This window comes from Octopus bimaculoides, chromosome 7 (assembly GCF_046866305.1).
Source record: "Octopus bimaculoides isolate indiv1 chromosome 7, ASM4686630v1, whole genome shotgun sequence".
Taxonomy (NCBI): domain Eukaryota; kingdom Metazoa; phylum Mollusca; class Cephalopoda; order Octopoda; family Octopodidae; genus Octopus; species Octopus bimaculoides.
In genome coordinates this window covers 39,146,389-39,174,287 of record NC_142934.1, presented here as the reverse complement: position 1 = coordinate 39,174,287, position 27,899 = coordinate 39,146,389, and the positions used below count along the sequence as shown (strand labels likewise).

At 36.9% G+C, this 27,899-nt stretch overlaps 1 protein-coding gene across 1 annotated transcript in view; it reads left to right on the top strand.

Moving 5' to 3' along the window:
* The first annotated feature begins 6,300 nt into the window (after positions 1-6,300).
* LOC106883978 (transmembrane channel-like protein 7) overlaps positions 6,301-27,899 on the top strand; it is a 141,887-nt gene continuing 120,288 nt past the window's right edge. The window contains exon 1 of the mRNA XM_014935137.3: positions 6,301-6,992. Coding sequence (XP_014790623.1) covers positions 6,868-6,992 — 125 coding nt within the window. The 5' untranslated portion in view covers positions 6,301-6,867. The remainder of the gene's footprint in view (positions 6,993-27,899) is intronic.

Sequence of the window (27,899 nt, the reverse complement as noted above, 5' to 3'; positions counted from 1 at the left end):
AACTAGTATGATAATCGACATAGCATGTCCCGGGGAAAACCGGATCAAAGGGAAAGAAGAAAAAGCGAACAATTATAACGAACTGAAGTGGGGGAAATACGTAGGTTCTGGTCAATGAAGAGAGTGGATGTAATACCAGCAGTAATTGACGGGCTAGAAAGTATCAGCACTCAACTACCAACGAGCCTCAAAAAGATTGGTGCAAATGTAAAGATAGAACATCTACAGAGATTAGAATTGCTTGAAACTGCAAGAGTTCTTCGCAGGGTTGTTGAAGCATGATCAGTAAACGAGTGCTTCCTTAGTCTGCTAGCTGTGGGCAGTTGACACTTTCCATTATCTCCAACAAAATAAACTGAAGGTTTTCATTAAAAAATAAATAAATAATAATAATAATAATAATAATAATAATAATAATAATAATAATAATAATAATAATAATAATAGTCAAGACGAAGAGTGCGATTTTAGATGTTTTATTTTTTGAACAACATTTCGACAGAACGTCTCTTTCTCAAGTTCAAACCAAATGGTGATTGAAAATTCAAAATTTCAGAAACCAAACGTAAACTATGAACGTGAGTAACCAGCGTCCATACGTTGAAAGAATGACATCATCAGCTTTTGTCAGTTTTTTAATAAGCAGAAAGAAAGAAAAAGGAAGACGACAGAAAAAGAAAAGAAAAAGAGAGAAAGAAGAATATTCAATCAAACATTTTGTATAAATTTGATGATATTCTCCTGTCATCTTATTCATTCCTCCAGGGCGTGATGTCAATAACCCGCAAACATATTTCTCCTCATACATTCTGAGAAGTGAAAGTGGGGTACATTCAGGATATTTTTTGAGAATGTGCACTTTCAAATCTTCTTCAAAATTGCAGCCGCTTGAAACGAAATGTTCAGCAAGTTCTGTTGAACTACTGTTCTTGTGCCTGACGTCGAATCTGTGCCCATTAAACCTTTTGTTTAATTGTTCCGTTGTACAGCCAACATAAATCAAGTTATGTTTCGTGCATTCTGCACCGTACACTAAATGGGAATCTTTGCAGGTTCCCCCTTCTGTATAAATCATAACATTTCTATTATGATTTTTGATGGTGTTCACTTCACTCATGTTGTTGCACAATGAACAGGGCTTACCTCTCTTGCGGCTGTTCTTTAAGGTACAGCGTGTAGATACTCCAATATTCGTTTTCTTGGAGTCAGATATAGAGGTCAATAATTCTTTTTTGTTCTTATGCCGTCGAAAGGCTACAATGGGCGGCTGAGGAAATGTTTGTTTGAAACTGGGATATTTTTTCACCACATGTTGGTAACTTTCATGCAACACTTTTGAAATGCCAGCGAAACGTCGGTGCCAGTTAATCACTAAAGGAATTCTGTAATCTGTTGTATTTTGTTTGCTAAGATTAGGCGTGTAGGTTTTACTATCTTTGCTAATCTTAGCTATTTCACTTGCTATTTCCTTTAAACGTGATTCACTGTAACCTCGTTTAACATAATGACATACAAAAGCATTTGCATGTTTCCAGTAATCCCCTATGTCAGTGCAAATCCGTTTTATCCTCAAAAATTGGGATTTCGGATTTGACCGAATAAGATGATGTGGATGATCGGAGCGGCGGTGGAGATATATGTGGGATGACGTTGGCTTGCAAAATAACTCTGTCATTATTCTGCCTCCAGAAAACTTGACTTTCGTGTCCAAAAATTCAACGCTAATAATAATAATAATAATAATAATAATAATAAGAAGAAGAAGAAGAAGAAGAAGAAGAAGAAGAAGAAGAAGAAGAAGAAGAAGAAGAAGAAGAAGAAGAAGAAGAAGAAAACAACAACAACAACAATATTTTCTTTATTAGCCACAAGGGTCGAATACAATACAAAAAGAGACAATAAAAAACAATGGACAAATGAGCACAAAAATACGTGCATACAATAAAAACAATAACAACAAAATTTCATAAAATTCCCCAAAAGGCAGGAGTTCCACCTATGGCCAACTAAGGAACCCTACACATCCTGGTCACCTCATCTAGGCTGTGTGGGCACGTTAGGCAGGTAACTCTCTCCTCCTCACAAGCATATAATCAGATTAGGCCCATTCATACGGGCCGTCCTCGCCACATTTATCCACCTTTCAAGGACTCGTTAAAAAAATATTGTTATAATACATCCAACTTTAAATGAGAATATATACTACCTTTTGGTATTAATACTACTTCTGTTGCAAATAATTATTTTTTAATAAGCCCACTGGCTATTCGCAACACCAGTCCCTTGTAGAGATATTGCTACTATCTCCAGCCTATGAGCTTTTATTATTGACAAGGCTAAGGAAGGCCGGAATCACGTGATCTGGTAGTCTCGGTGGTGGCAATGTCGAGTGGTTTATTCCCTCGTTAGCGATGTAAACAAGAGTGTTTATATGCACCGAAAGCCAATATGAGAGTTTCGGCTCATGCTTACTATCGCAGTATTCTTTGTTGCAGCACAACTTCCACTTTTAAGTAGGAATAAATATTACCTTTTGATATTAATACTGCCAGCCTCTGCCTTAATTAATTTTATAAAATCATATTTTGCGTTCTATTTTCTTGTTTGTATCATCAAGCATGTGTGTGTGTGCGTGCGTGTGTGTGTGTGTGTGTGTGTGTGTGTGTGTGTGTGTGTGTGTGTGTGTGTGTGTGTGTGTGTGGTGAGTTCTTGAACCAATTGAAGCTGGCTATAATAGCAATTTGCTAATTACGATACAGGATCTTTTTCAAAACGGGGGCACCAGTTTTCATTTATGTTTTATGTAGTGTTTTTGGTACCGAAAGACTTTCAAACTTCGTATACTTATCTATTTTGTGTTATAGAACAGAAAAAAAATTTTGTATTCGAAGTTATTTCATGTAAAAAATTGTTTTATTTCGATAATTTCAACCAATCACTGACAAGTATTCAGCTGTTTACAGTTACTCCTTTGGCAGTTTAAGCGGTGTAAAGCGTATTTAATCTCCATTACTTCTGACATTTTGCAGAGAGGCAACACACGTGTGTTCGTTTTCCTTCGTTTTATTTTTAATATAATTTCGTTAACATCTGCCTGAACTGTATGTGTACAACATTTGCCCTAACCCTAACCCTAACCCTAACCCTTCCCTCAAAAACCAGGCCTTGTGCCTATAATAGAAAGGTTTATTAGCTACTGCCAATATGCTTCAGCCATTTTTTGACAAAGAAATAGTAATTTTATCACCGCCAGAATCGTTTGAGAATCGTTTGTTTACGTAGTCAGCACTTACTGTATTCGGCTGAATGGACGTCAGCCATTGGTTGAAATTACAGAAATACGACAACTTTAACATGAAATAAGTTGCAATATAATAATTTTTCTTAAGAAGACTAAGAGAAAAAGATGTTTTATATGACACATTCTACCAGTGTCCCAAGTTTCAAAGTGCTTCGTTAAGAAAATACTGGCGCCCCCGTTTTGAACTAGATCCACGATACATCCAGTAGAGGCGAAGATAATTTTATTAACTCAACAAATTTTTAGTATGGTATTTGACATACCGGTATTTGTCTGAGTTATTCAAACACATGTTACTAGCCATTTCTAGTTATTTCCCTTGGCTCATTTTTGGTCGTGTGGTAAGCAGTTTCATTTCCAATCACTTGGTTCTGGTTTTAGTTCCATTGCGTGAAACCTTGTGTCTTCTACCCTAGTCCTGGGTCGATTAAAGCCGCGAGTGGATTTGGTGACTGAGAGAAGCTCATGGTGCATACACACACACATACACACACATACACACACACACACACACACACACACACACACATACACACACATATATATCTTGAGCAAGACACTTTATTTCACGTTGCTCCAGTCCATTCGGCTGGCAAAAACGAGTAGTACCTGTATTTCAAAGGGCCAGTATACATCCACAAGAGCTCAACCCCACCCCCCACCCGCTGAAATTAGAAACCTGGTTCCAGGTATTAGTCAACGACTATCTAATCTCTCGGCCAATAGAGAGATCTTTAATAAGACCGCCCCCCCCCACTACAACAATACGGTTTTACTGAGAATGTGGACAATCCCCAAGCACCCTCTCCTGGCCCCAAAATCATATGGTATAACCCTCTTTTCAATCTAGAAGTTTCCATCAACGTAGCTCGGAGCTTCCTGTCATTAAGAAACACTTCCCCATGGGCTATAAGTATTACTCTTCAAACCCCATAATGTCAAGGTGAACTACTCCTGCTTAGACAACATCGCATCTAACATCCCACCCATCAACAGACGTAAAAATGCCCCTACACCATCCCTAACTCCAACCTGCAACTTCCTAAACCCCATCATGTACCCTCTAGAAGGATCTTGTCTCTCAAGGGCCGTAGTATATAGAGCCATCCTCACACCATCCGATGGCATTACTAGGCACTATACGGGTATGACAGCTAATGACTTCAAGAGAAGATACTTCCAGCATATGCACTCATTTATATCCAGAACTCTACTTCCCTGTTTCGACTTCTCTGGTGACTCCGTGATCTCCGAGATGAAATACCCAGCATCAAGTGGACTATTGTCGACAGGGCGCCACCATATTCACCTAGCACCTCCAACTGCCAGCCTTGTCTCCGCAAAAAACTGCATATCCGCGAACAACCCGCAATATCCATGTGCAAGAAATATATACTTGCACATGCTGCCCCTTACCACTTCCCTCCCCCAACAACCTGACCGACTTCTAGTCGATTTCCTGTTTTCCTTGTGGTCAACTAACTGTTGACATGTATATATATGTATGTATATATATATATATATATATATATATATATATATATATATATATATATATATATATATATATATATATATACGACGGGCTTCTTTCAGTTTCCGTCTACCAAATCCACTTACAAGACTTTGGTCGGTCCAAGGCTATAGCAGAAGACACTTGCCTAAGGTGCCACGCAGTGAGACTGAATCCGGGACCATGTGGTCCGTGAGAAGAACCATTTTAACCATGTGTCCTGTCCTACTCTTCGAAACGCCTGTGTTAGAATGGGGGCAGCTGATGAAGGAGATGTTCTCTATGTGGCCTGTGTGTTTTCTGTACTCGTTTATCATTTTGTCTACGCTTTGTTTACAACGTCCTGTACCCAGATATGCATCTATATATGCAGGTAGATGTAAGTATGTACATACATGTACGTATATATGCATATACTCATTTATTATTTGTATATATATATATATATATATATATATATATATATATATATATATATATATATATACATATATATATATATATAGACACATACACACATACACACACACACACACACACACACATATATAAATATATATATACATATATATATACATATATATGCACATATATATATATATACATATATACACACATATATATACATATATATATGTATATACGTATATATACATATATATATATATATATATATATATATATATATATATATATAGAGAGAGAGAGAGAGAGAGAGAGAGAGAGAGAGAGAGAGAGACAGATAGATATATATACTTCGTATTTGTATTTGGTTTGCAAGATTTTTGATGTGAATTCGTGTTTTGAAAGAAATACTATTGAACCTTGGGAGGAGCATTATACTGGTATACATTTATATGCATATATATATATATATATATATAACTACATATATATATAACTGCGTAAACACATACGTACATAGATAGCTATCTAGCTAGATAGATAGATAGATACATACATACATACATACATACATACATACATATATACATGCATACATACATATAGACACATGCATACATACATATATACATACATGCATACATACATACATACATACATACATACATACATACATACATACATACATACATACATACATATATACATACATATGGATACAGCGCACTACCATGCCTACCATGCAATTTATGTATGTATATAATAGGCAACTACGAGTGTCTTCAGTACACATTATATAATATAGTAAATACTTATTCCAATAAACAGTTTTAAGAGTTAAATGATATATTGCGTTTTTCCTTTTAAATTTTACTATAATGTCTAATGTTGTTGCTGTGGTCTTCGATCAACAATTAAGGCCTAAACACAACCACGTAGACAAGCTTATTTCATTGGCTGCTGATATATTGACTTTTTTCCCTTTTTCTTTCTTCTTGTTTCTGCACATACACGCACGTACACTTGCACACACACACACAACCACACATACACACACACATCTTCCACTGCTAGTACATTAAATTTCTAGTGATTGTAACAGTTGACAAACGAATCAACGCCGGACCAGCCTTGAAGTAATTGCTCAACCTGATACTAATAAATAGACTTAACGACGCACACACTGTATATTGTATCCTAGATACACTATACCATTAAGAAATGTTGGGATGGTCTAGGCTGGAACTGTTTTGATCATATCTGCTCAGTTCCAACTCACTTATAGGTAAACAACAACAGTACTAAAATTTAGAACTTAGATTTAGGACTTCTGCTTCGATTCCTTCTTCCTTTCAATATATAAACAACGCGTCGATGGGTTAACTCCAGAACACTGAATCAGCCTAAATACAGTAAATGCACTCACACACAGACACACAAACACACAATTGCTTGTGTCCAGGCCTAGCTATTAAAATAAAGTAAAAACATAAACATTTTTTTTTTAAACTTCATTATACAAATTTAAGCTGAGTTTAAAACTGTTAAAACTTGCGATTACTTCAGAATACTTTTTTTTAACTAATTCTACACACAAAACTATAAATGAATATATTTTGATTAGAGAAAAGAAAAAGGTAGTGAAGCTATGTTTGCAAATAAAGTGGAACCGTTACCCCAAAAGAGTTGGAGAAGTAATGTCCGAAGACCAAGTTATATTAATACATGTGAAGGTAAAACACAATGGACTTTACCGTTGAGTGAAAGACTAAAGTAAGTTCACTTGTTCTTTGTTTATACCTGTTGTTGTTGTTGTTATTTAGAGTCAACTGAACTGTGAATGGACAGACCTAGTGCAAAAGACGTCCCGACCATGACCGTTTCATCTCTATCTAGACTAGTGTATCTACGACTATTATTGTATCATTCATTCCAACAATAGGAAGTTAAAAAGAAATAATGCTGCTATTTCTAGCAAGTTGAGTCACCACGAAGAGAATTGCCTCGCTATTAATGTTGCTATTATTATTGTTTAGCCTTCGCCCAGCTCAAATGAGCTGACCTAATACCAATGATATTTCTGCCGTAACCTTCTCTGGAGCTAGAACCCACGACCACATAACCCAGTGTGTTCTTTTCGAAGAAAGATATTTGGCTACCTTGTGTAAGTGTGCATGCGTGACTAGGAGCAAGGGACTCTGACGTGTGTGTGTGTGTGTGTGTGTGTGTGTGTGTGTGTGTGTGTGTGTGTGTGTGTGTGTGTGTGTGTGTGTTGTGCAGCAGTTGATGTATGTTTTTTCACGTGGTGTGCGCACATGTATGTGTGCCTGTGACCAAAGAGTGTGCATATGTGTGGTGTTTGTATGTGAGCGAAAGTTATCTTTGTCTATGTATTTTGCATGTATTAATGCATGTTGCGTGTGTATGTATATATTGTATTTGTTCAGATATTATGTGCTTATGTAGGTGTGGGGGTATATATTGCCTCTGTTCAGATATTATGTTCTTGTGTGGGTGTGGGCGTGTGCAAGGTGGTGTGTAGTGTGTGTATTGAGTTAAACAGTGTGTGGCTGCTCATATAGTGGTATGTGTGGTAACGCTATTGAAGATGGTGTGCAGGTGTGTGGCTGATGATGTGTAGGTGTGTGGATGATGGTGTGTGGTGTGGAGCTGAGAAGTGGTTAGTGCTAGTGTGTATGGAGTTGTGTGGGGCAGGTGTCAAATGAGGAGAGGAGGTGAGGTTGGTGTCAGATGAAGAGAGGAGGTGAGTTGAGCCCATGTGACGCAAAAGAGCGAAGAGACAAGATTAATTCCTGTTCATGGCGAAAGTGGAAGTCCGGGTGGCCTCTGTGCAATGATATTCCGAACACAGACAGATGTTGTAGCGAGCGACCGGTAGAACGAAAATGGAACGAGACCGAGGTGTCATTGCCGAGTCTAATGTCTCGGAGGTATTCCGCGAACCGGTCAGCCGAGCGGTGTCCCGTTTGGCCGATGTACAGGAAAGGACAGGGAGAGGGGGAGGGGCAGGAGATGTAGTAAATAACATTACCAGAAGCGCAGGTAAAGGTATCGGTGATGCGATAAGGACAATGAAGAGTGCCTGTGAGGGTGGTGACGTTGGAGATGTAGGGGCAGGTGCGGCAGGGTTGGCTGGAGCAGGGGTACGAACCAGGCTGGGAAGTGGGATTAGGGAAGAAACTATGGACCAGGAGGTCACTCAGGTTATGTGAAGGGGTAGGTTGGGGAAGATGTGCGAGATAGAGGGGTCGGACTGGAGTTGCCGGAAGGCTAAGAGAATGGTATGTTGGATGGGAAGGACGGAGGGGTGGTAGGTGAGAGGAAACGGGAAACGGCAACGGCTTGACGAGTGCGAGGAGAAAGAGCAGAGGCACAGTCCACAGATCGTGCCCTGGCAAGGGCAGTGTAGGTAGTAGTGAGGGGATATCCACATAGGATGAAGTGGCGAGCCATGGTTGTCTCTGCAGACCCTGCGCAAGCAGAGGAATAGGGAATATAGAATGGAGTGCTTGGTGTAGGTAGGGTGAGAGAAGGAGAAGTTAAGGCAAGAGTGTGAGTCAGTGTGTTTGTAGTGGATGGAGGTAATGAGAGCAAGAGTGGTGTATGTTGAAAGAAATGTCGAGAGATTCGACAGAAGAGTTAGAGATAGTGCAGGAAAATTCAAGGGCAGGATGGAAGGATTGGACAAAAGAGTGGAAAGAATTTAGTTGTTCGCGGGCGAGTGAAGTTACGGCGATACAGTCATCGATATAACGACAGTATAGTTCGGTAGTGGGACCAGTGAATTGTGAGAATATTTGTGCCACAGCGTAGCCAACGAACAGGTTCGCATAGTTGAGGCCCATTCTAATTCCCATGGCCACTCCCCGAAAACGGTTGGTAAAAATCCCTCGCAAACGAGAAGCATTTGAGGGAGAGAACAAGTTCGACCGGACGAAGAAGTGTGGAGGTATCAGATTGAGGGTCAGGCCGAAGGTCTGAAAGTGTTTGAGCGTAAAAAAGCTTTTCGTTGTGTTGGATCACCGTATATAAACTTTTGATATCAAGAGTGAGCAGAAATTAAGAGGGGCGAGAAGAGAAGGAAAAAGAGTTTAACAGATGGAGAGCAGGGTTAGTGTCGTGGGTGTGGGAGAGAAGGGAAGCCACTAGGGGGACAAGAACACAGTCGAGGTATTTAGAGATCGTTTCCGTGGAGTAGTTGCAGTCGGAGACGATGGGGCGGCCAAGGTTGTCGGGCTTGTGAATTTTGGGAAGGAAGTAAGAAGTGGGTGTACGTAGAGTGCGGAAAATGAGGTTGGACGCGGTAGGAGAGAGACGGGAGAAGGACATGAAATCATGAATAATGGAGGACATAGTCTCTTGGTAGTTAGACGTGGGGTTGGAGGACAGAGGGCAATAGAAGGCGGTGTCTTGAAATTGGCGGAGAGCTTCAGCCTTGTAAAGGTCTATGCGCCACACCACCACAGCTCCACCCTTATCGGACGATTTTATGACGATGTCGGAGACATCGAAGGGCCGAGAGTTCGGGAGATGTTGAAATATATATATATATATATATATATATATATATATATATATATATATATATAATTTTATTTAAAAGAATTCCAACTCTGTCTGTTTTTTGTGTTTTATTTATATTCTTGTAAAATTAATGTGGGATATAGAATATGGAATATATAATATATAATATAAAAATGGATGGTACAATGAAATGAAGTATTGAATGTCTTATTGAATATATGAAATATTGAGTGTTCAATATAAAGGATTAAATATATAAAGGCGAATACGTATTTTCTATACCTTGTGGTATTTCATCATGGCCGGTATGACAGACTGTAACAGTCTGTTACAGTCGCGGTCTCAAAGCGACGAAAATATTTTGACAAATTAAATTTAAATGTTGAAGTGAATCTAACGGATTTTGTGTTATTTTAAATGGCTTATAAACACCTTCCACGCTGCAATTGTTTTCGTTCCAGCACACGATCTCAGATCAGGTCACTTGCTATGCAAGTGCATCTCCGTAATATATATATATATATATATATATATATATATATATATATATATATATACATATATATATATAATATATAACACACACATACATACATATCCATATATATACATATAGACAGTGGCGTCTCTCCGGGAACTATCTTAGGATCATTACTGTTTATAATAGCTCTTTTAGACATTTCCAGTGACTCAGACAGTCACTGTCACTAGCTACGCCGATTATACAAAATTATCAACAGGCAATAAAAATCCAGATGACGTCACAAGCTTACAGCACGAGACGTCAATGCAATATACAAGAGGTCTGATGTAAACAACATGCATTTTAGCGCTGGAAAATTTTACTACCAGTGGCCTAGCAAAGAGTCAATAGGCAACATATGTAATGGGTAATTTCTCTTATATTTTATATTGAATATATATATATATAAAATTTTGTATAGTTTTGCTACCCTTTATATATATATATATATATATATATATATATATATATATATATATATATATATATATATATATATATATATACTCAATATATTTTCTTCTTAGGGTCTACTTTTAGGAATTCAGTGTTCTTCCTTTTCCTTGTACGTGTGGTTTCAACTTCTTGTAATGGTGTTGGAACCTGAAAAGTGTCATATAGCCAATGCATTGGTATTTCCACTCTTGCTGGTTCCTTTTCTGTGACTCTTTCCTTAAGCTGACTTCTGTGTCTCCTTTCCATTTTATTTCTACTGCATACACCATACATCATTTTCTCTACGTATGTTACAATTTCTCCTTCTTCCCAGTATTGCTTACCATTTTTGTACATTCTTACATATAGCTTATCACCGATTCTAAAGAATTTTGGCATGTCTTTACTAGCACGTATTTTTTTTATATTTTACTGGTAACTGTTTATTGAATACTGACTTCACTTTTGTGGCAAACTTAAATTTTGCTGATGGTCTTCCTTCTGGCGCATTTTGTTTCGGAGTTACCTTGTATACCCTTAAGAATTGTTGGATCGTGACCTCGTCCGTGGCTTCCTTATTAGCTTTCTTTAAAGCTCTCTTAAAAGTGTCCACGAATCGTTCAGCCCTACCATTCGATCTAGGGTCATACGGTGCTATAGTTTTATAATCTAACCTGAACATCTCGCAGAATCTTTTAAACTTACAGGATGCACACTGTGTTCCGTTATCAGAGATAATTATATCCGGTATACCAAATCTGGCGAACAGCTTGTGTAAGAAGTTCATTACCGTATATGAGGTTGGTCGTTTATACCGCGCGACCTCAGGCCATTTTGTGTAGCTGTCCACTACTATAAAATAATAATATCCATTTGCCAGATCTGCAAAATCGAAATGCAATCGGGACCAAGGTATTTTACTTCTGGTCAAGGTTCACATTTTGTAATAGGTAGTTTCGCGGCCAGCGCACATCCTCTGCAGCCTTTTATCAGGTTTTCAACATCCTTGTTCATGCTTGGCCAGTATAAGAAACTTCGCATCAACGCTTTCATTCTAGAGATGCCTGGATGTTCCACATGAAACCCTTTTAGCATTCTCTTCTGTAATGCTTGTGGTATGACCACCCTCTCAGCTTACATTAGTACACCATCACATATAAAGTACACGTTCACATCTTGGCGGTTCTTTGCATCAGACCTTTTTTAATTTCCTTTTGTCGATCACAGTTTTCTTTTTGTCTCATTAATAAATTTGTCATTTCTCGCATTTCTTTTTATTTCGTCCATAGTTACTGGTTGTTCGCGCACGATGTTCCACATCACTTTTTTGTTTCACCTTCCGCTCTTAGCGCTGCTATTACGGTATCCTCCAGTGGTTCGTTATTTCTCGGACAGACCATCGGCATGCCCCAACTTAATAACAATAGTAATAATAATAATAATAATAATAATAATATTTAAAAAAAGGATTGACGTAACTCTTCACGAAGGTAAATAGTCAAAACGAAGAGCGCGATTTTAGATGTTTTATTTTTTGAACAACATTTCGACAGAACGTCTGTCTTTCTCAAGTTCAAACCAAAAGGTGATTGAAAATTCAAAATTTCAGAAACCAAACGTAGACTATGAACGTGAGTAATCAGCGTCCATACGTTGATAGAATGACATCATCAGCTTTTGTCAGTTTTTTAATAAGCAGAAAGAAAGAAAGAAAAAGGAAGACGACAGAAAAAGAAAAGAAAAAGAGAGAAAGAAGAATATTCAATCAAACAGTTTTGTATAAATTTGATGATATTCTCCTGTCATCTTATTCATTCCTCCAGGGCGTGATGTCAATAACCCGCAAACATATTTCTCCTCATACATTCTGAGAAGTGAAAGTGGGGTACATTCAGGATATTTTTTGAGAATGTGCACTTTCAAATCTTCTTCAAAATTGCAGCCGCTTGAAACGAACTGTTCAGCAAGAACAGTAGTTCAACAGAACTTGCTGAACATTTCGTTTCAAGCGGCTGCAATTTTGAAGAAGATTTGAAAGTGCACATTCTCAAAAAATATCCTGAATGTACCCCACTTTCACTTCTCAGAATGTATGAGGAGAAATATGTTTGCGGGTTATTGACATCACGCCCTGGAGGAATGAATAAGATGACAGGAGAATATCATCAAATTTATACAAAACTGTTTGATTGAATATTCTTCTTTCTCTCTTTTTCTTTTCTTTTTCTGTCGTCTTCCTTTTTCTTTCTTTCTTTCTGCTTATTAAAAAACTGACAAAAGCTGATGATGTCATTCTATCAACGTATGGACGCTGATTACTCACGTTCATAGTCTACGTTTGGTTTCTGAAATTTTGAATTTTCAATCACCTTTTGGTTTGAACTTGAGAAAGACAGACGTTCTGTCGAAATGTTGTTCAAAAAATAAAACATCTAAAATCGCGCTCTTCGTTTTGACTAATAATAATAATAATAATAATAATAATAATAATAATAATAATAATAATAATAATAATAATATAACAAAAGAGAGAAGCGATGAAAATGGATACCAAGAGGAAAAAATGTTGAAAGTACACGGAGCCTTCCGCCTAAAGAGTGACACCAATAGGCTGTACTTGTCCAGAAGAAAGGGTGGGAGTTTCCAGGACTTTATCGAAACAGAGGAAAACAGCTTAGTGCCGTGTATAAAAAATGCCGTGGACCTATTGTTGAAACATACAAAGAAGGCCAGCGTCATCAAAACTGAAAATTGCGTAATGAAAGAAAAATTTAAACAGGAAATGAACACCCAAAACGAAAAAGCATGGAAAGAAAAAAACATACGGTCAGTTTGCAAGAGATGTGAACGCCAAGACAGATACAGAGGACCGGTGGCTATGGGTGAGGAGGAGTGATCTGAAGGTAGAGACAAAAGCACTCATATACGCAGCTGAAGAACAAGCGTTAAGGACCATGTTAAGTGAGTATAGACAACACTACCGACAGCGACAAATGCAGAATGTGTGGTGAGAGTGGTGAAACGATATGCCACATTGTTAGCGAATGCCCAAAATTGGCACAACGTGAATGCAAAAGACGCCATGACAATGTAGCTAGAATAATCCATTGAGAGCTCTGTGGAAATCAAGACCTACAAAGAGCAAATGCGTAATATGACAAAACTCCAGAAGAAGTCATCGAAAATGAGAATTGCAGAATCCTGTGGGATGCAATGATCCCGTGCGATCAACCGACCAGACATCGGAAACCGGACATTGTTGTGGTGAAAAAAAAAAGAAGAAAGAAAATGCATAATAATCGACATAGCATGCCCCGGTGACAACATTATCAATGTGAAAGAAGAAAAAATAAATAAACAACTATGACGATTTGAAGTGGGAAATACGAAGGTTGTGGTCATCTTTCTAGCCTTGGTGTCGAAGAAAATGAACCTGCGATATTAGTTAAAGAAAAAACTCCAAAAGTCAACCCCACTCTCTGGATGATTTGAGACTGTATGGCTCTCATGGCTTTTGAAGCAGTGTCTCTCATGGCTTTTGAAGCATAGGATTTCATACTTTTGATCTTAATTAATTGGAAGTATACATGTTTTGTCTTGGTATAAAAGTATACATGTTATGTATACATGTTATGTATTGGCTACAGAAAATATTCTGCTCAGTACCACAGATTTGCTTGTCAGTTGCTTCAGTTTAACCAGTTGAGCATATCCCTTAGTAGCAGACGTTATATGCAGTTCTGATCACGAGGAGAAGTAGTAGGGGAGCATCATATCCGTGTGTTGAGAGGAATTCTTTGGGGTTTGAATAATTCACCTCTGGAAACATAGGTGTTTCGTTCAGTGCCACTTTAATGGCATGTGCTGCTCTCTCACCCTATAATGATGATGATGATGATAATAATAATAATAATAATAATGATAATAATAATAATAATAATAATAATAATAATAATAATAATAATAATAATAATAATAATAATGATGATAATAATAATAATAATAATAATAATAATAATAATAATAATAATAATAATAATAATAATAATAATAATAATAATAATAATATTAATAATGATAATGGCTGTTTTGTTCATCATCCTTAAACAAACTTTATTGAAGGACCTTTTGAGCGGGATAGGCTACTCGACCTGAAGAAAATTCTAACTGGGTCGGTCCGCCCCACCTGCAAGTTCATGCGCTGTTAATTTTGATGAGATTACCATGTCGCGCACATATGGTGTACCCTTATCTGACAGGTAGTCATAATGGGTATACTGGACTTCGTATATTTTACCCCAGTGTCACTCTGATGGCATGCACTGCCCTGTCACTCAATAATAATAATGATGATAATAATAATAATAATAATAATAATAATAATAATAATAATAATAATAATAATAATAATAATAATAATAATAACAAAGCCCGGATGCAGTACCAGGCAGTGGCTCTCATGGCTCCTGATCTTAATTGATTGGAAGTGTTATCATGTACATTGCTTTGTCTTGGTATAAAAGATGGGCTACAACAAATATTCTTAACCCGTTGAGCATGTCCCTTAGTGGCTGACGATATGTGCATCTCTGATCACGAGCAGAAGTAGTGGGGGAGCGTCATAGCCATGTGTTGAGAGGAATTCTTTGGGGTTTGAATAATTCACCTTTGGAAACATGGGTGTTTTGCTCAACATCCTTAAACAAACCTTATTCAGGGACCTTTTGAGCGGGATGGGCTACTCGACCTGAAGAAAATTCTAACTGGGCCCCACATGCGAGGTCATGCGCTGTTTATCTTGATATGAGACCACCATGTCGCGCACATATGGTTGTGATGCATGTGCCTGGTGTACCCTTATCAGACAGGTAGTCCTAATGGGTATACTGGGCTTCGTATATTTTACCCCAGTTTCACTTTGATGGCATGCACTGCTCTCTCACTCAATAATAATAATAATGATAATAATAATAATAATAATAATAATAATAATAATAATAATAATAATAATAATAATAATAATAATAATAATAATAATAATGATGATAATAATAATAATAATAATAATAATAATAATAATAATAATAATAATAATAATAATAATAATAATAATAATAATAATAATAATAATAATAGAATAATAATAATAGAATAACAATAGAATAACAACAGAAAAAGATGGTATAGGCACACACCAGAAAAGGTCACAGAAAATAAAAAAACAACCAAACTGTGGGATATGCCAATGCACAAAGATAGAGAAGCTAAGACCAATATGCCGGATTTGTTATCAGAGATCATACACCAACAGATGATAACGTTTCTCCAAAAGAAATGGAGAAACTTTCAAAATACAAAGACATAGAAATAGAGATAACTTGAATGTGGAATCTAAAAACAGAAACAATTTCTATCATAATATGCGCATTAGGAATGATAAAAAAATATTCAGGCAAATGCATAACAAAAACACCAGGACTAACAAATATATAATATACAGAAAATAGCACTACTAGGCACCGCACACATCCTACGTGAAACACTTTCAATGCAGTAACAATAAGAGCTTCACAACAAACCACAGCACATACCCAAGGTACACAGAGCTGCGCTCGGTAGTGCAGTGAAAGCACCTGATAAAAATAAGACTACTGAATGATAATAATAATAACAAGAGCACTCAGAGAGCACAAACCTCTGCCAAGGCAACACCAACGTCCTCTTAACAATTAGCCGGAGATGGTTTTCAAAATGAGAATATCTGAAATAAACTCGACTGCTCTCACAAACAAGAATACTAAAAATGAACCCGACCGCTCTCAGAAAGTAAGAAAAAAAAAACGGAAAAATAATTCAGAACCCTTGTCCGGTACCGGATAGATCTCCAAATCTAATCAGTTCCTGCCAGTCACAAGGCCAAACATCCCTGAAAGTTTCAACCTAATCCATCCAGCGGTTCTTGAGATATCCTGTCCACGGACGGACAAACAAACAAACAAACAAAACTGAAAACAATACCTCCGCCTTCGCTAAGGCGGAGGTAATAATGACACATAGGACTGCGTGCAGCTAAAGAACTAAGGCAAAAAATCAAAGCAGTGTCGGGTAAAAAAAAAATGATATACCGACAGAGAACAAATCTGTACTAGTAGGATAGACTCTTTAAGAGTAACAACAACAAAAAAAGTTCTATAAACAACAGAACAATGAAGAGAAGCATCAGGGAACCGATATGACAGTTCCCTGGAGCAACAAGAAAATTCTGGGCAGAAATCTGAAGCAAAGAAGTCCAACATAATATAAAAGCAGATCGGTTAAGGGAATTTAAAAGGGAAATGGAAACTGGAGTGACACAAGGAAATATAACAATTACGGACAAGAAATTAAAAGAGATTATCGATAAAATACCAAATTGGGAAGACTCTGGCCCAAACGTGTTCAGGGATTCAAGCTCAAAAATCTCCCAAGTAAACACACTTTTATACGACCGTTTTTTTTATTGACTGCATAAAAAATGCACAGATGACAAGAAGGACAGTGTTGATACAGAAGAACAAAGAAAAGAGATTGGAAGTCAGCAATTATAGACCTATTACTTATTTACCACGACTCTGGAAGTCATTAACAGGCCTTATAGCAGTATAGAATTTTCTGGAAAAAGAGGGATGCAAATTCTTTGGGGTGCAGTTAGATTATAGGATAATGGAAGGAGAAATGAGAGAGAAAATCTCTAAAGACTACAAGAAGAGAATTAGGAAGGTACTCGAAACAAAATTAAATGGAAAGAATATCATTAAAGCAATAAATACATGGGCTGTGCCAGTGTGAAGATAATCTGCTCCCTTTCTAAAAAGGATTAAGGTCAAACAACAGAACTTGGATAGAAGAACTGGAAGCTGTTCGCAATGCACAATGCTCTCCTCCCTAAAAGTAATACCGAGAGACTCTATCTATCAAGAAAGGAAGATGGCGGAGAAACACTAAATACAGAAGATGCTGTCAGTACTGCGACAGTGGGTATGAAAAATTATGTTATGTTGAATAAAGAAAGAATACTTTCAGCAGCCAGAGATACCTAAAGGGTGACTGAAACAATAGTAGAATTCAAAGAAAGAAGACGGGACAACAGAACAAGCAAATGGAAAGAAATGGAATTACGTTGCCAGTTCATACAAAAGACCAAGAAGTTTGGAAGTAAAGAACGTTGACTCTTATTGACAGATGGGAACCTGAAACAAGAAACCAAAACGTTGATTGTAACCGTTCAGGAACAAGCCACTGGAATAAATCTGATAAAGGCAAAGATCGGCAAATCTCAGACAGAAAGCAATTGTAGAATCTACGGGAGAGGAGACGAAGGTATCAAACAACTCTAAAGAGAGTGCACTATATACAAGCACAAAAATAATATAAACGCGGACATTACTGCGTAGGTAAAAGAGTGCTGAGTATGTGACTTCAAAAATAACGGAAAAGTGGTAAGATCACGAACCAGAGGCTGCAATAAAAAATGAGAATTAAAGGATCTTATGTGGCAAACCCGTAAAAACTGACGAAAATATTGAAGCAAGAAACCAGATATGATTATAGAGGATAAAATAAACAGTGTAAGATCATAGGCTTTGCAAGAGTCGATAGCAAAAAAATTCAAAAGATTGAGAAATAGGCTTTAGCCAGAGACTGTGAAGGACTAAGACAACAATTAGCCCTGTGGTAAATGGTGCACTTGAGACAACACCCAAAATGCTTCCTAAAATACTGAAAGGGATCGAAACTGAAACTCGCATTGTCGACCTGTCGCCTATATATATATATATATATATATATATATATATATATATATATATATATATATATATATATACACACACACACACACACACACACACACACACACACACACACACACACATACATACATACATACATACATACATACATACATATGTGACCACGTGTGCATCGTTGGCGATTTTCTTTCTCTGTCTTCCCTTCTTTGGACTTTCTTATATTTCTGATGAAGAGCTCCGCTCGAAACGTGAAATCCTCTTTCTTTTCTTTCCTTTCCTGGGTGTCCAAGAACACTGTACTTATTCCACATCCTCACGTTGTTGTTTTTTCGTGCTTTTTCTTGCTTGTTCATGTTTGGATTGACTACATACATACATATACAGGGTGCGAGGGGTAAATTGTCGCCATTTTATATTTGTAATTTTGCGCATTGTTTGTTATTGATTTTGTCGAGTACACAGTATAGTAGGGTCAGCTAGGCACCGTCTGTGAGAAAAACACCACCATGATGCAATCTACTCTGCCAGAAATTTGGAAACAACATGCTGTACTGTTTGGCATTCGCGCTGAAAGCTCCAGTATGAACGTATCAGAGCATTTGGGTGTCAATCTAAGGACAGTGCAATCTGAGAACATGTACCAAGAGTGATTAAAATCAAACATGCAGTCAACATCATGATGTCTGGAGAGATCACTAGTGATGGAGACGTTATGTCTCCATTCATCTTCCCACATGGCCTCAGGCTCAACACTGAGGCCTACAACAAGTGCTGCCCTGGGTCAAGAGTGTGGCTGCTGGAAGACCCTATATCTGGCAACAGGACTCTGCACCATGCCACACAAGCAGGAGAACCCAGCCATGGATGTCAAAAATTTCTGCGAGCACATTAACAACTGGCCACTTAACTCCCCAGACTGCATCCCACTTCATTATTATATGTGGGGCGCAGTTGAGCGAGAGATCAACAAAACTTCTTGTAACACCAAAGATGAACAGAAGGCAAAGATTATGGCAGCATTCACCAACTTAAACAAGGAGACTGTCCAGAACAGTTGCAGGAGATTCTGAAGTTGTCTGGAGGCCGTGGTTGAAACCAATGGCGATTTTATTAAAGAAATCTACTCTTTAGTATTTCAAGATATCTTCTATGTAATTTTGGTAAATATATCTGTGAAAATAAGATGTCAGTGTTATTTTCATTTTTGCGTAATTTAGACGATATTTTATTCAGCGCATTCTGTGTGTACACACACACACACACACACACACACACACACACACACACACACACACACACACACACACACATTTTCCTCTTTACATTTTTTAATCTCTTATCGCTTTCTGTTGGAGAGCGTAGGCGCAAAATGTTAAAGATTTTTCCATTCAAACTAATACACCTGCTTGTTGTTCTCTCACCTGTCTTTGTCTTTTGTTTTCTGTACGTTTGAACCATATATGTATGTATGTATGTATGTATGTATGTATGTATGTATGTATGTATGTATGTATGTACACACACACACATTCCAGACCGGGCGTTGTGAGTGTTTATTGAGCGAAAACATCTAAAAGCTCCACGAGGCCCCGGCAGGAGATGGTGGCGAACCCTGCTGTACTCTTTCACCACAACTTTCTCACTCTTACTTCCTGTTTCTGTTGTGCGTGTAATTCAAAGGGTCAGCCTTGTCACACTGTGTCACACTGAATATCCCCGAGAACTACATTAAGGGTACACATGTCTGTGGAGTGCTCAGCCACTTGCACGTTAATTTCACGAGCAGGCTGTTCGGTTGATCGGATCAACTGGAACCCTCACCGTCGTAAGCGACGGAGTGCCAACAACGCACACACACTCATACACACACGCATACACATACACATACATATATATGTATATGTATGTGTGTATATATATACACATATATATATATATATATATATATATATATATATATATATATACCCACACACACATACATATGTATATATATATATATCTATATGTATGTATGTATGTATGTATGTATGTATGTATGCATGTATGCGCGCGCTCACACACACACGCGCGCGCGCGCATTATCTCTCCGCCACCGCAGCCTCTCAGAACCTAAACTAAGAGACAGACACACCTGAAAGTGGTTTGGAGTAGAAAAAGTGATCTGAAGAGGTTGTGATTGACGACGAAAGGAATTTGACAAACATTAGTGATTGATGGATTAACCGAATAATTAATCAAATAAGCGGTTAGTTTATTGGATAAAATTGGTTAATTGAAATAATGATCCTCCCGATATGCAACAAAACCTGTTTTAATACACGAGTTCACAATCAAGAATCTTGCAGACCAAATATGAAAGTGATATATGTGTGTGTGAGTGTGCGTGTGTGTGTGTGTGTGTCTATCTATTTATCTACATATATGTGTGTGAGCGTGTACATATATATATACATATGTGTGTGTGTGTTTGAGTGTGTGTGTGTGTGTGTGTGTGTGTGTTTGTATATGCGCGTGTATATATATATATATATATATATATATATATATACATATATATATACATATATATATATATACATGTGTGTGTGTGTGTGTGTGTGTGTGTGTGTGTTATTGTGCCTGGAGTGAGCCATTCTCTTTTAGTGCCTTATTACTTAACACACCGGTTCGATTTCCACTCATTTACTTATTTATATTTACTAAAATTTTCGTTGTGTTTTACAATAGTTGTTGACTAAAATACAAAAACGAAATACACACACACACACACATACACAGACCTTTCTTTCTTTCCGTTGTAGCAGGAACAAGGAAGACGTGATCTTGTCTGTCTCCTGTCCAAGCTTGATTTACGCCTTCGCCAACACAACTTCGTTTAGGCTTATCAGCCCTTCCTGTTTGTTTTCATTGTCCTGTTTGTTTTACCAATTTTTACTCTCTGCAAAATCCCAAATTGTATTTAATTTGCTTTGCGGGAGTAACTGTTTTATCGAAAGCGTATATTGTTAAATGTCCGAAATACGAGAGTAGAAAAACAGCCAACAACTAATAAAGGGTCGTTCTTTATGTTGTTTGTCTTGTTTTCCATTTGTGTCTTTCGTTGTTCAAAAAAATAGTTCATATTCCATGTACGGAGTTAGTATTCTTTTGTACACGTTTCGTGACGTCCTGTGCCCACATATGCATATATATATATATATATATATATGTGTGTGTGTGTGTGTGTGTGTGTGTGTGTGTGTGTGTGTATGTGTGTGTGTGTGTGTGTGTGTGTGTGTGTGTGTGTACGTATAGATGTAAGTATGTACATATACGTAAGTATATATGCATATATATATATAATATATATATATATATATATATATTATATATATGCATGTATATATATATATATATATATATATATATATATATATATATATATATATATATATATATATATATATATATATATATATATATATATTATATCATACACTCCTAATCTGCTAGCAACCATTAGTAGAGTAGAAGTACTGCAATCATTACAACTATTAGCATTTCAAATTTTAATATCTTAACACAAGAATCATTTATATTTTAAGCCAGTAGTTCCCAATCTTTTTCAGGCTGCCTCCACCGTGGCACCCAGGCCACATTCCTACCGCTCCCCTCACCTTCCACACCACAAATGTAGACGACTTTCTAAAGCAAATTCAAAACAACTGTATTTCACAAATAAAACTTAAACCTAATTAACCTATTAATATTTCTTTAACATTTATCTCCCCATTTTGGCCACCCTATCATCATCTCACTTTTCTTCAATGCTCCCTGGATCTTTCCACTGCCTCCAAGGGCAAAGGTCTTCTATTATAGCTTTAGGCCAACCAAAGCCTTGTGAGTAGATTTAGTAGACGGAAACTGAAAGAAGCACTTGGTATATATGTGTATATATGTATCTATGTGTATATGCCTTTGTTTCTGTGTTTGTCCTCACCATCTCTACCACCGCTAGACAACTAGTGCTGGGATGTTTATATCCCGTAACTTTGCGGCTTCATATATATATATATATATATATATATATATATGTGTGTGTGTGTGTGTGTGTGTGTGTGTGTGTGTGTGTGTGTGTGTGTGTGTGTGTGTGTGTGTGTGTGCCAGGCTTAAAAATAAAGACTGAGGTCAACACATTCGACTAAAAATTCTTCAAAGCGGTGCTGCAGCATTGTTGCAGTATAATGACTGAAACGAGCTGAAGATTAAAGATACACGCTCGCGCGCGCAGACGCGTGTACTCATATCTTTATATATGTATGTAGATGTATGTATATCTAGTTATATATATATATATAGATAGATAGAGAGATAGAGAGATAGAGAGATAGATAGATAGATAGATAGATAGATAGATAGATAGAGAGAGAGATAGAGAGATAGATAGATAGATAGATAGATAGATACATACATACATACATACATACATACATACATACATACATACATACATACATACATACATAGATAATGTACGTATGCATGAATGTATAAGCGTTGAAGATTGTTTTGAAATGAAGTCACCATTTCTCAAATAATATTTTCTAAAATTTGTTTTTAACTCCAAGATCATCCCAGAATTATGCATGAAAAAATTAAAGCTTGGATGTCTTATTTGCTTAAAACAGCGGTTCCCAAAGTGGCCAGTACTTCTTCCTTGGAGCATTGAAGAAAAGTGAGATGATGATAGGGTGGCCAAAATGGGGAGATAAATGTTAAAGAAATATTAATAGGTTAATTAGGTTTAAGTTTTATTTGTGAAATACAGTTGTTTTGAATTTGCTTTAGAAAGTCGTCTACATTTGTGGTGTGGAAGGTGAGGGGAGCGGTAGGAATGTGGCCTGGGTACCACGGTGGAGGCAGCCTGAAAAAGATTGGGAACTACTGGCTTAAAATATAAATGTTTCTTGTGTTAAGATATTAAAATTTGAAATGCTAATAGTTGTAATGATTGCAGTACTTCTACTCTACTAATAGTTGTTAGATTAGGAGTGTATGATACCGAAATGACAGTACGCCAGACACTCCTTAAGCTTTTCTGTAATTTCGCACTCTTTCGTTTTTCAACCTCTCTCTCTCTCTCTCTCTTTCTCTCTCTCTCTCTCTCTCTCTCTCTCTCTCTTTCTCTTGTGCACATATATTCTATTATTTTTCTACTTGTTTCAGTCATTTGACTGCAGCTATGCCGGAGCAGCGCCATAAGGATTTTTGTTGAAAACATCGACTCCAAAACATATTCTTTGTAAGCCTAGTACTTATTCTATCTGCCCCCTTAAGCCGAACCGATAAGTTGGGGGGGGGGGGATTTACCAACATCAGTTGTGAAGCGGTGGTGGAAGAAAACCACAGACATAAATATATATATATATATATATATATACTTGCAAAAAGGACGTGTGCGTTCAATGATGTAATAATACAAAGAATATATATGCATGTATACACACATATATGTATATACTTACATCTACATGTGTATATAGATGCATATCAGGGTACAGGACGTTAGAACAATGAACTACAGACAACGGAACGAACACATAGGAAAACAGAAAGCCACTTGGAATTATTCATCAGCTGCCTCTATTCTAACTAGACGTTTCGAAGATAAAGCAGTTGGTACTCTAGAATAGTCTCTTCCTGAGTAGTGGATCAACCCACTAAACAGAGGATTCCAAGGTGGCAAACGTAAAACAAGACAGGAAAAATTCGACAGTGAAAACAACATAAAAAAGCCGTACGGCCAAACGCGAATCTGATGTAGAACGCTAGTAGTTTGTCTTGCCTTCACAGCGGCTGGAGTGAAAAGAAAGTTGACCACAGGTCATACGAGAGCAGAATCTTCTGTTTAGTGGGTTGATCCACTACTCAGGAAGAGACTATTCTAGAGTACCATCTGCCTTATCTTCGAAACGTCTAGTTAGAATAGAGGCAGCTGATGAATAATTCCAAGTGGCTTTCTGTTTTCCTATGTGTTCGTTCTGTTGTCTGTAGTTCATTGTTCTAACGTCCTGTACCCTGATATGCATCTATATACATATATGTGTGTATACATGCATATATATTCTTTGTATATATATATATGTATATATGTATGTATGCATGTATGTATGTATGACGGGCTTCTTTCAGTTTCCGTCTACCAAATCCACTCATAAGGCTTTGGTGGACCCGAGGCTACATTAGAAGACACTTGCCAAACATGCAACGCAATGGGACAGAGCCCGGAAGCATGTGGTTGTGAAGTAAGCTTCTTCCCATACAACCACGCCTGCGCCTAAATATATACACATTGATAATGCATATGTACATAGATAATGCATAGAAAACATACACTAAAATACTGTAGTATTTAAAATATCCCATTTAAATTACCTTCGGAAACTTAATACGTGCAGGTGTGGTTGTGTGCTTAGCAAAACCTGCCAGTAATTAAATCACTTAAGACAATAAATTATTGTCTTAAGTTATTTATGATCCTTTACATATATGTACTAGATACACACACGAGCGCGGGCACACGAGCGCGGGCACACACACGCACGCACGCACGCATGCACACACAGACACACACACACGCACACACACACACACACACACGCACTCACATACGCACACACGCACACATGCACACACGCACACACACAGATAGATAGATAGATAGATAGATAGATAGATAGATAGATAGATAGATAGATAGATAGATGTAATAACTATATTGTTCAGAAAATCGGATGTTAGTATACACCACTGATTATAGTGTGATCCCTCACTTTATTTTAGCTTTCAAAAGACGCCACCCCGCTGGCTAGGTGCTCAGGCCTTTGGCATATAAGTGACCGAGATCACGATATTTCACCCCACTATTTATATATATATATATATATATATATATATATATATATATATATATATATATATATATATATATATATATATATATATATATATATATTGCACCTAGTATAGCACTAGTGTAGCAATAATTGGGTACCCTCCCAGCAGTATACTGGATAGATACTATCCCTTAGTGGGTTGAACCCCCAACCCCTAACTCTCTCACGTTATATATATATATATATATATATATATATATATATATATATATATATATATATATATATATATATATATATATATATATATATATATATATATATATATAAATATATATACACATGCATACATAGACATACCTTCGTATATGCGCACAGGCATATATATATAAATACACACACACACACATATAAATACACATACTCAATACTACCATACACACTCACACTCTTAATCAATAATAGCTAAGGTTCGCTACATTCGATCACTGGCCACTCATTAAAACAACACCGATGTTCCAGTCTATTTATTTCATTGATAATTAGGAAAAAAACATTAGTCATGATGTGAAAGTAGGTAAACGGAGAAAATAGACACGAGAAAACAGAAATATAATGTATTCCTTTCTCTGTGCTTGTGAGTGAGTGGATTTGGTAGACAGAAACAGAAAGAAGCCCGCCGTATATATATGTGTGTGTGTGTGTGTGTGTGTGTGTGTGTGGCGTGTGTGTGTGTGTGTGTGGCGTGCGTGTGTATGTTTATCCGAGTGTGTCTTCGTGTCTGTGTTTGTACCCTGCACCATCCTTTGACAACCGATGTTGGTGTGTTTATGTACCCGTAACTTAGCGGTTCGGCAAAACATACCTATAGAATAAGTACCAGGCCTACAAAGAATAAGTCCTGGGGTCGATTTCTTCGACTAAAAGGTGGTGCTCCGGCGTGGCCGTAGTCAAATGACTGAACAAGTAAACGAATAAAAGTATATATAAAAATATATAAACAAATATAAATAAGAGCAAAAGAAAAAAATTCCATGCCAATATGCTGAAAAATAGACTTTAGATCGTCTAACCACATTAAATATTTTACACTATAAATACACAGCGTGTTGAAACGAGGAAAGCAAGCTAACAGAATTTTTTAAATTCGTTATTTCGGAATCGGACCGATTTCTAGAGTAATCCAAAAGGATTCTTCCTTCATCAACGAGAAACACGATAAGAATAAATGGAATATTTACATATACCCATGGAAAAGTCATGTGTGCATTTAAGTACCCTAAATATATCTAAACAGAAATTCTGTAGCAAGCCTCTGCACACGTGTAGACGGTCAGGTAACTCAAGTAAAGTGGTTACCAGTCTGGAAGTAAATGGTAATAAATTTAATTCTAATATAAGGATAATTTTTTTTAGAAAAAGAATGTATCAGTGGTCATCATATTAAAATACCTTTTGAGGTGAAAATTATAAACAATTATAAATAAGGGCAAAAGAAAAAATATGAATTTATTTTACTTAGTCAATTGGGATCAAGAAACCAGGAAATTTTGCAAAAGAAACGTCCTCCAATGACGAATGTTAAACTTTATTTCAGACTTCCTGTTGAAGTCCTCGAGTCTTCAGATAAATTTGGTATAATGATGTAGTATATTTTCTGTTCTTTGATCTAAATTATTTATTAGTTATGGTATTGATCTTAGAAAACTTTTACAATAAATGCTTTATAACTCCTTTTAATGCTGCCCAGATGTGTTATGGATGCTCGATATTCAACTGTTTTGGGAAGAAATGTTGCCTAACTGTAGCCAAGAAATTTCTTCCTATATTCATAGGTTTTTTTATCATGACCTCTCATAGTTTGTTAAATTTTTATCAGACCTGCTCGTGCTTTCGTTTTACATTTTAGAAGTTTCATTTTTGTTCTCATTTACGTTTGAAACCTCAACCATGCAGCTTGGTAGTTCCATGTTTTGCGGTGTATTAAACCAAATTATCCCTTCCTTGTTCTTCTTTTACTGAGAATGAGTGGAGTGTTTTCTATATAAAAGTACTATAATTCAAAGGATTAGGTAGTGTAACATTATGATAAATAGTGATCCTGCTAAAAATCTTCTCTGAGGATAGATTGGAAACAACTTTACTTGTACCTATATTAGGCTCTTTATCATGGAAGGGGACATTTCAATTTTCCTGGATGTTTATTGTATCGTTATTGTGTTATTGTGGATGAGTTTACATCAAACGTTACTTTAGGAAGTTGGCTTGCATTGGGTTAATGGTAATGGTTGTTTAAGCCAAAATCCTAAAATATGTTTATTAAATATCTTTTCTAAATCTATCCATGTTATGACCTTTTCTATGGTATGAGACTACAAAGTCACCAGCTCTGTACAACCCTGAGCTGTAGAAGGTTTGCTTTGCAATGGTGTTATCGTAGGAGCTGATTTTCAAGCAGTGCCTATTAAGGGAGCTTGCTTGGGATCTCAATATAGTTCTGAGATTACCT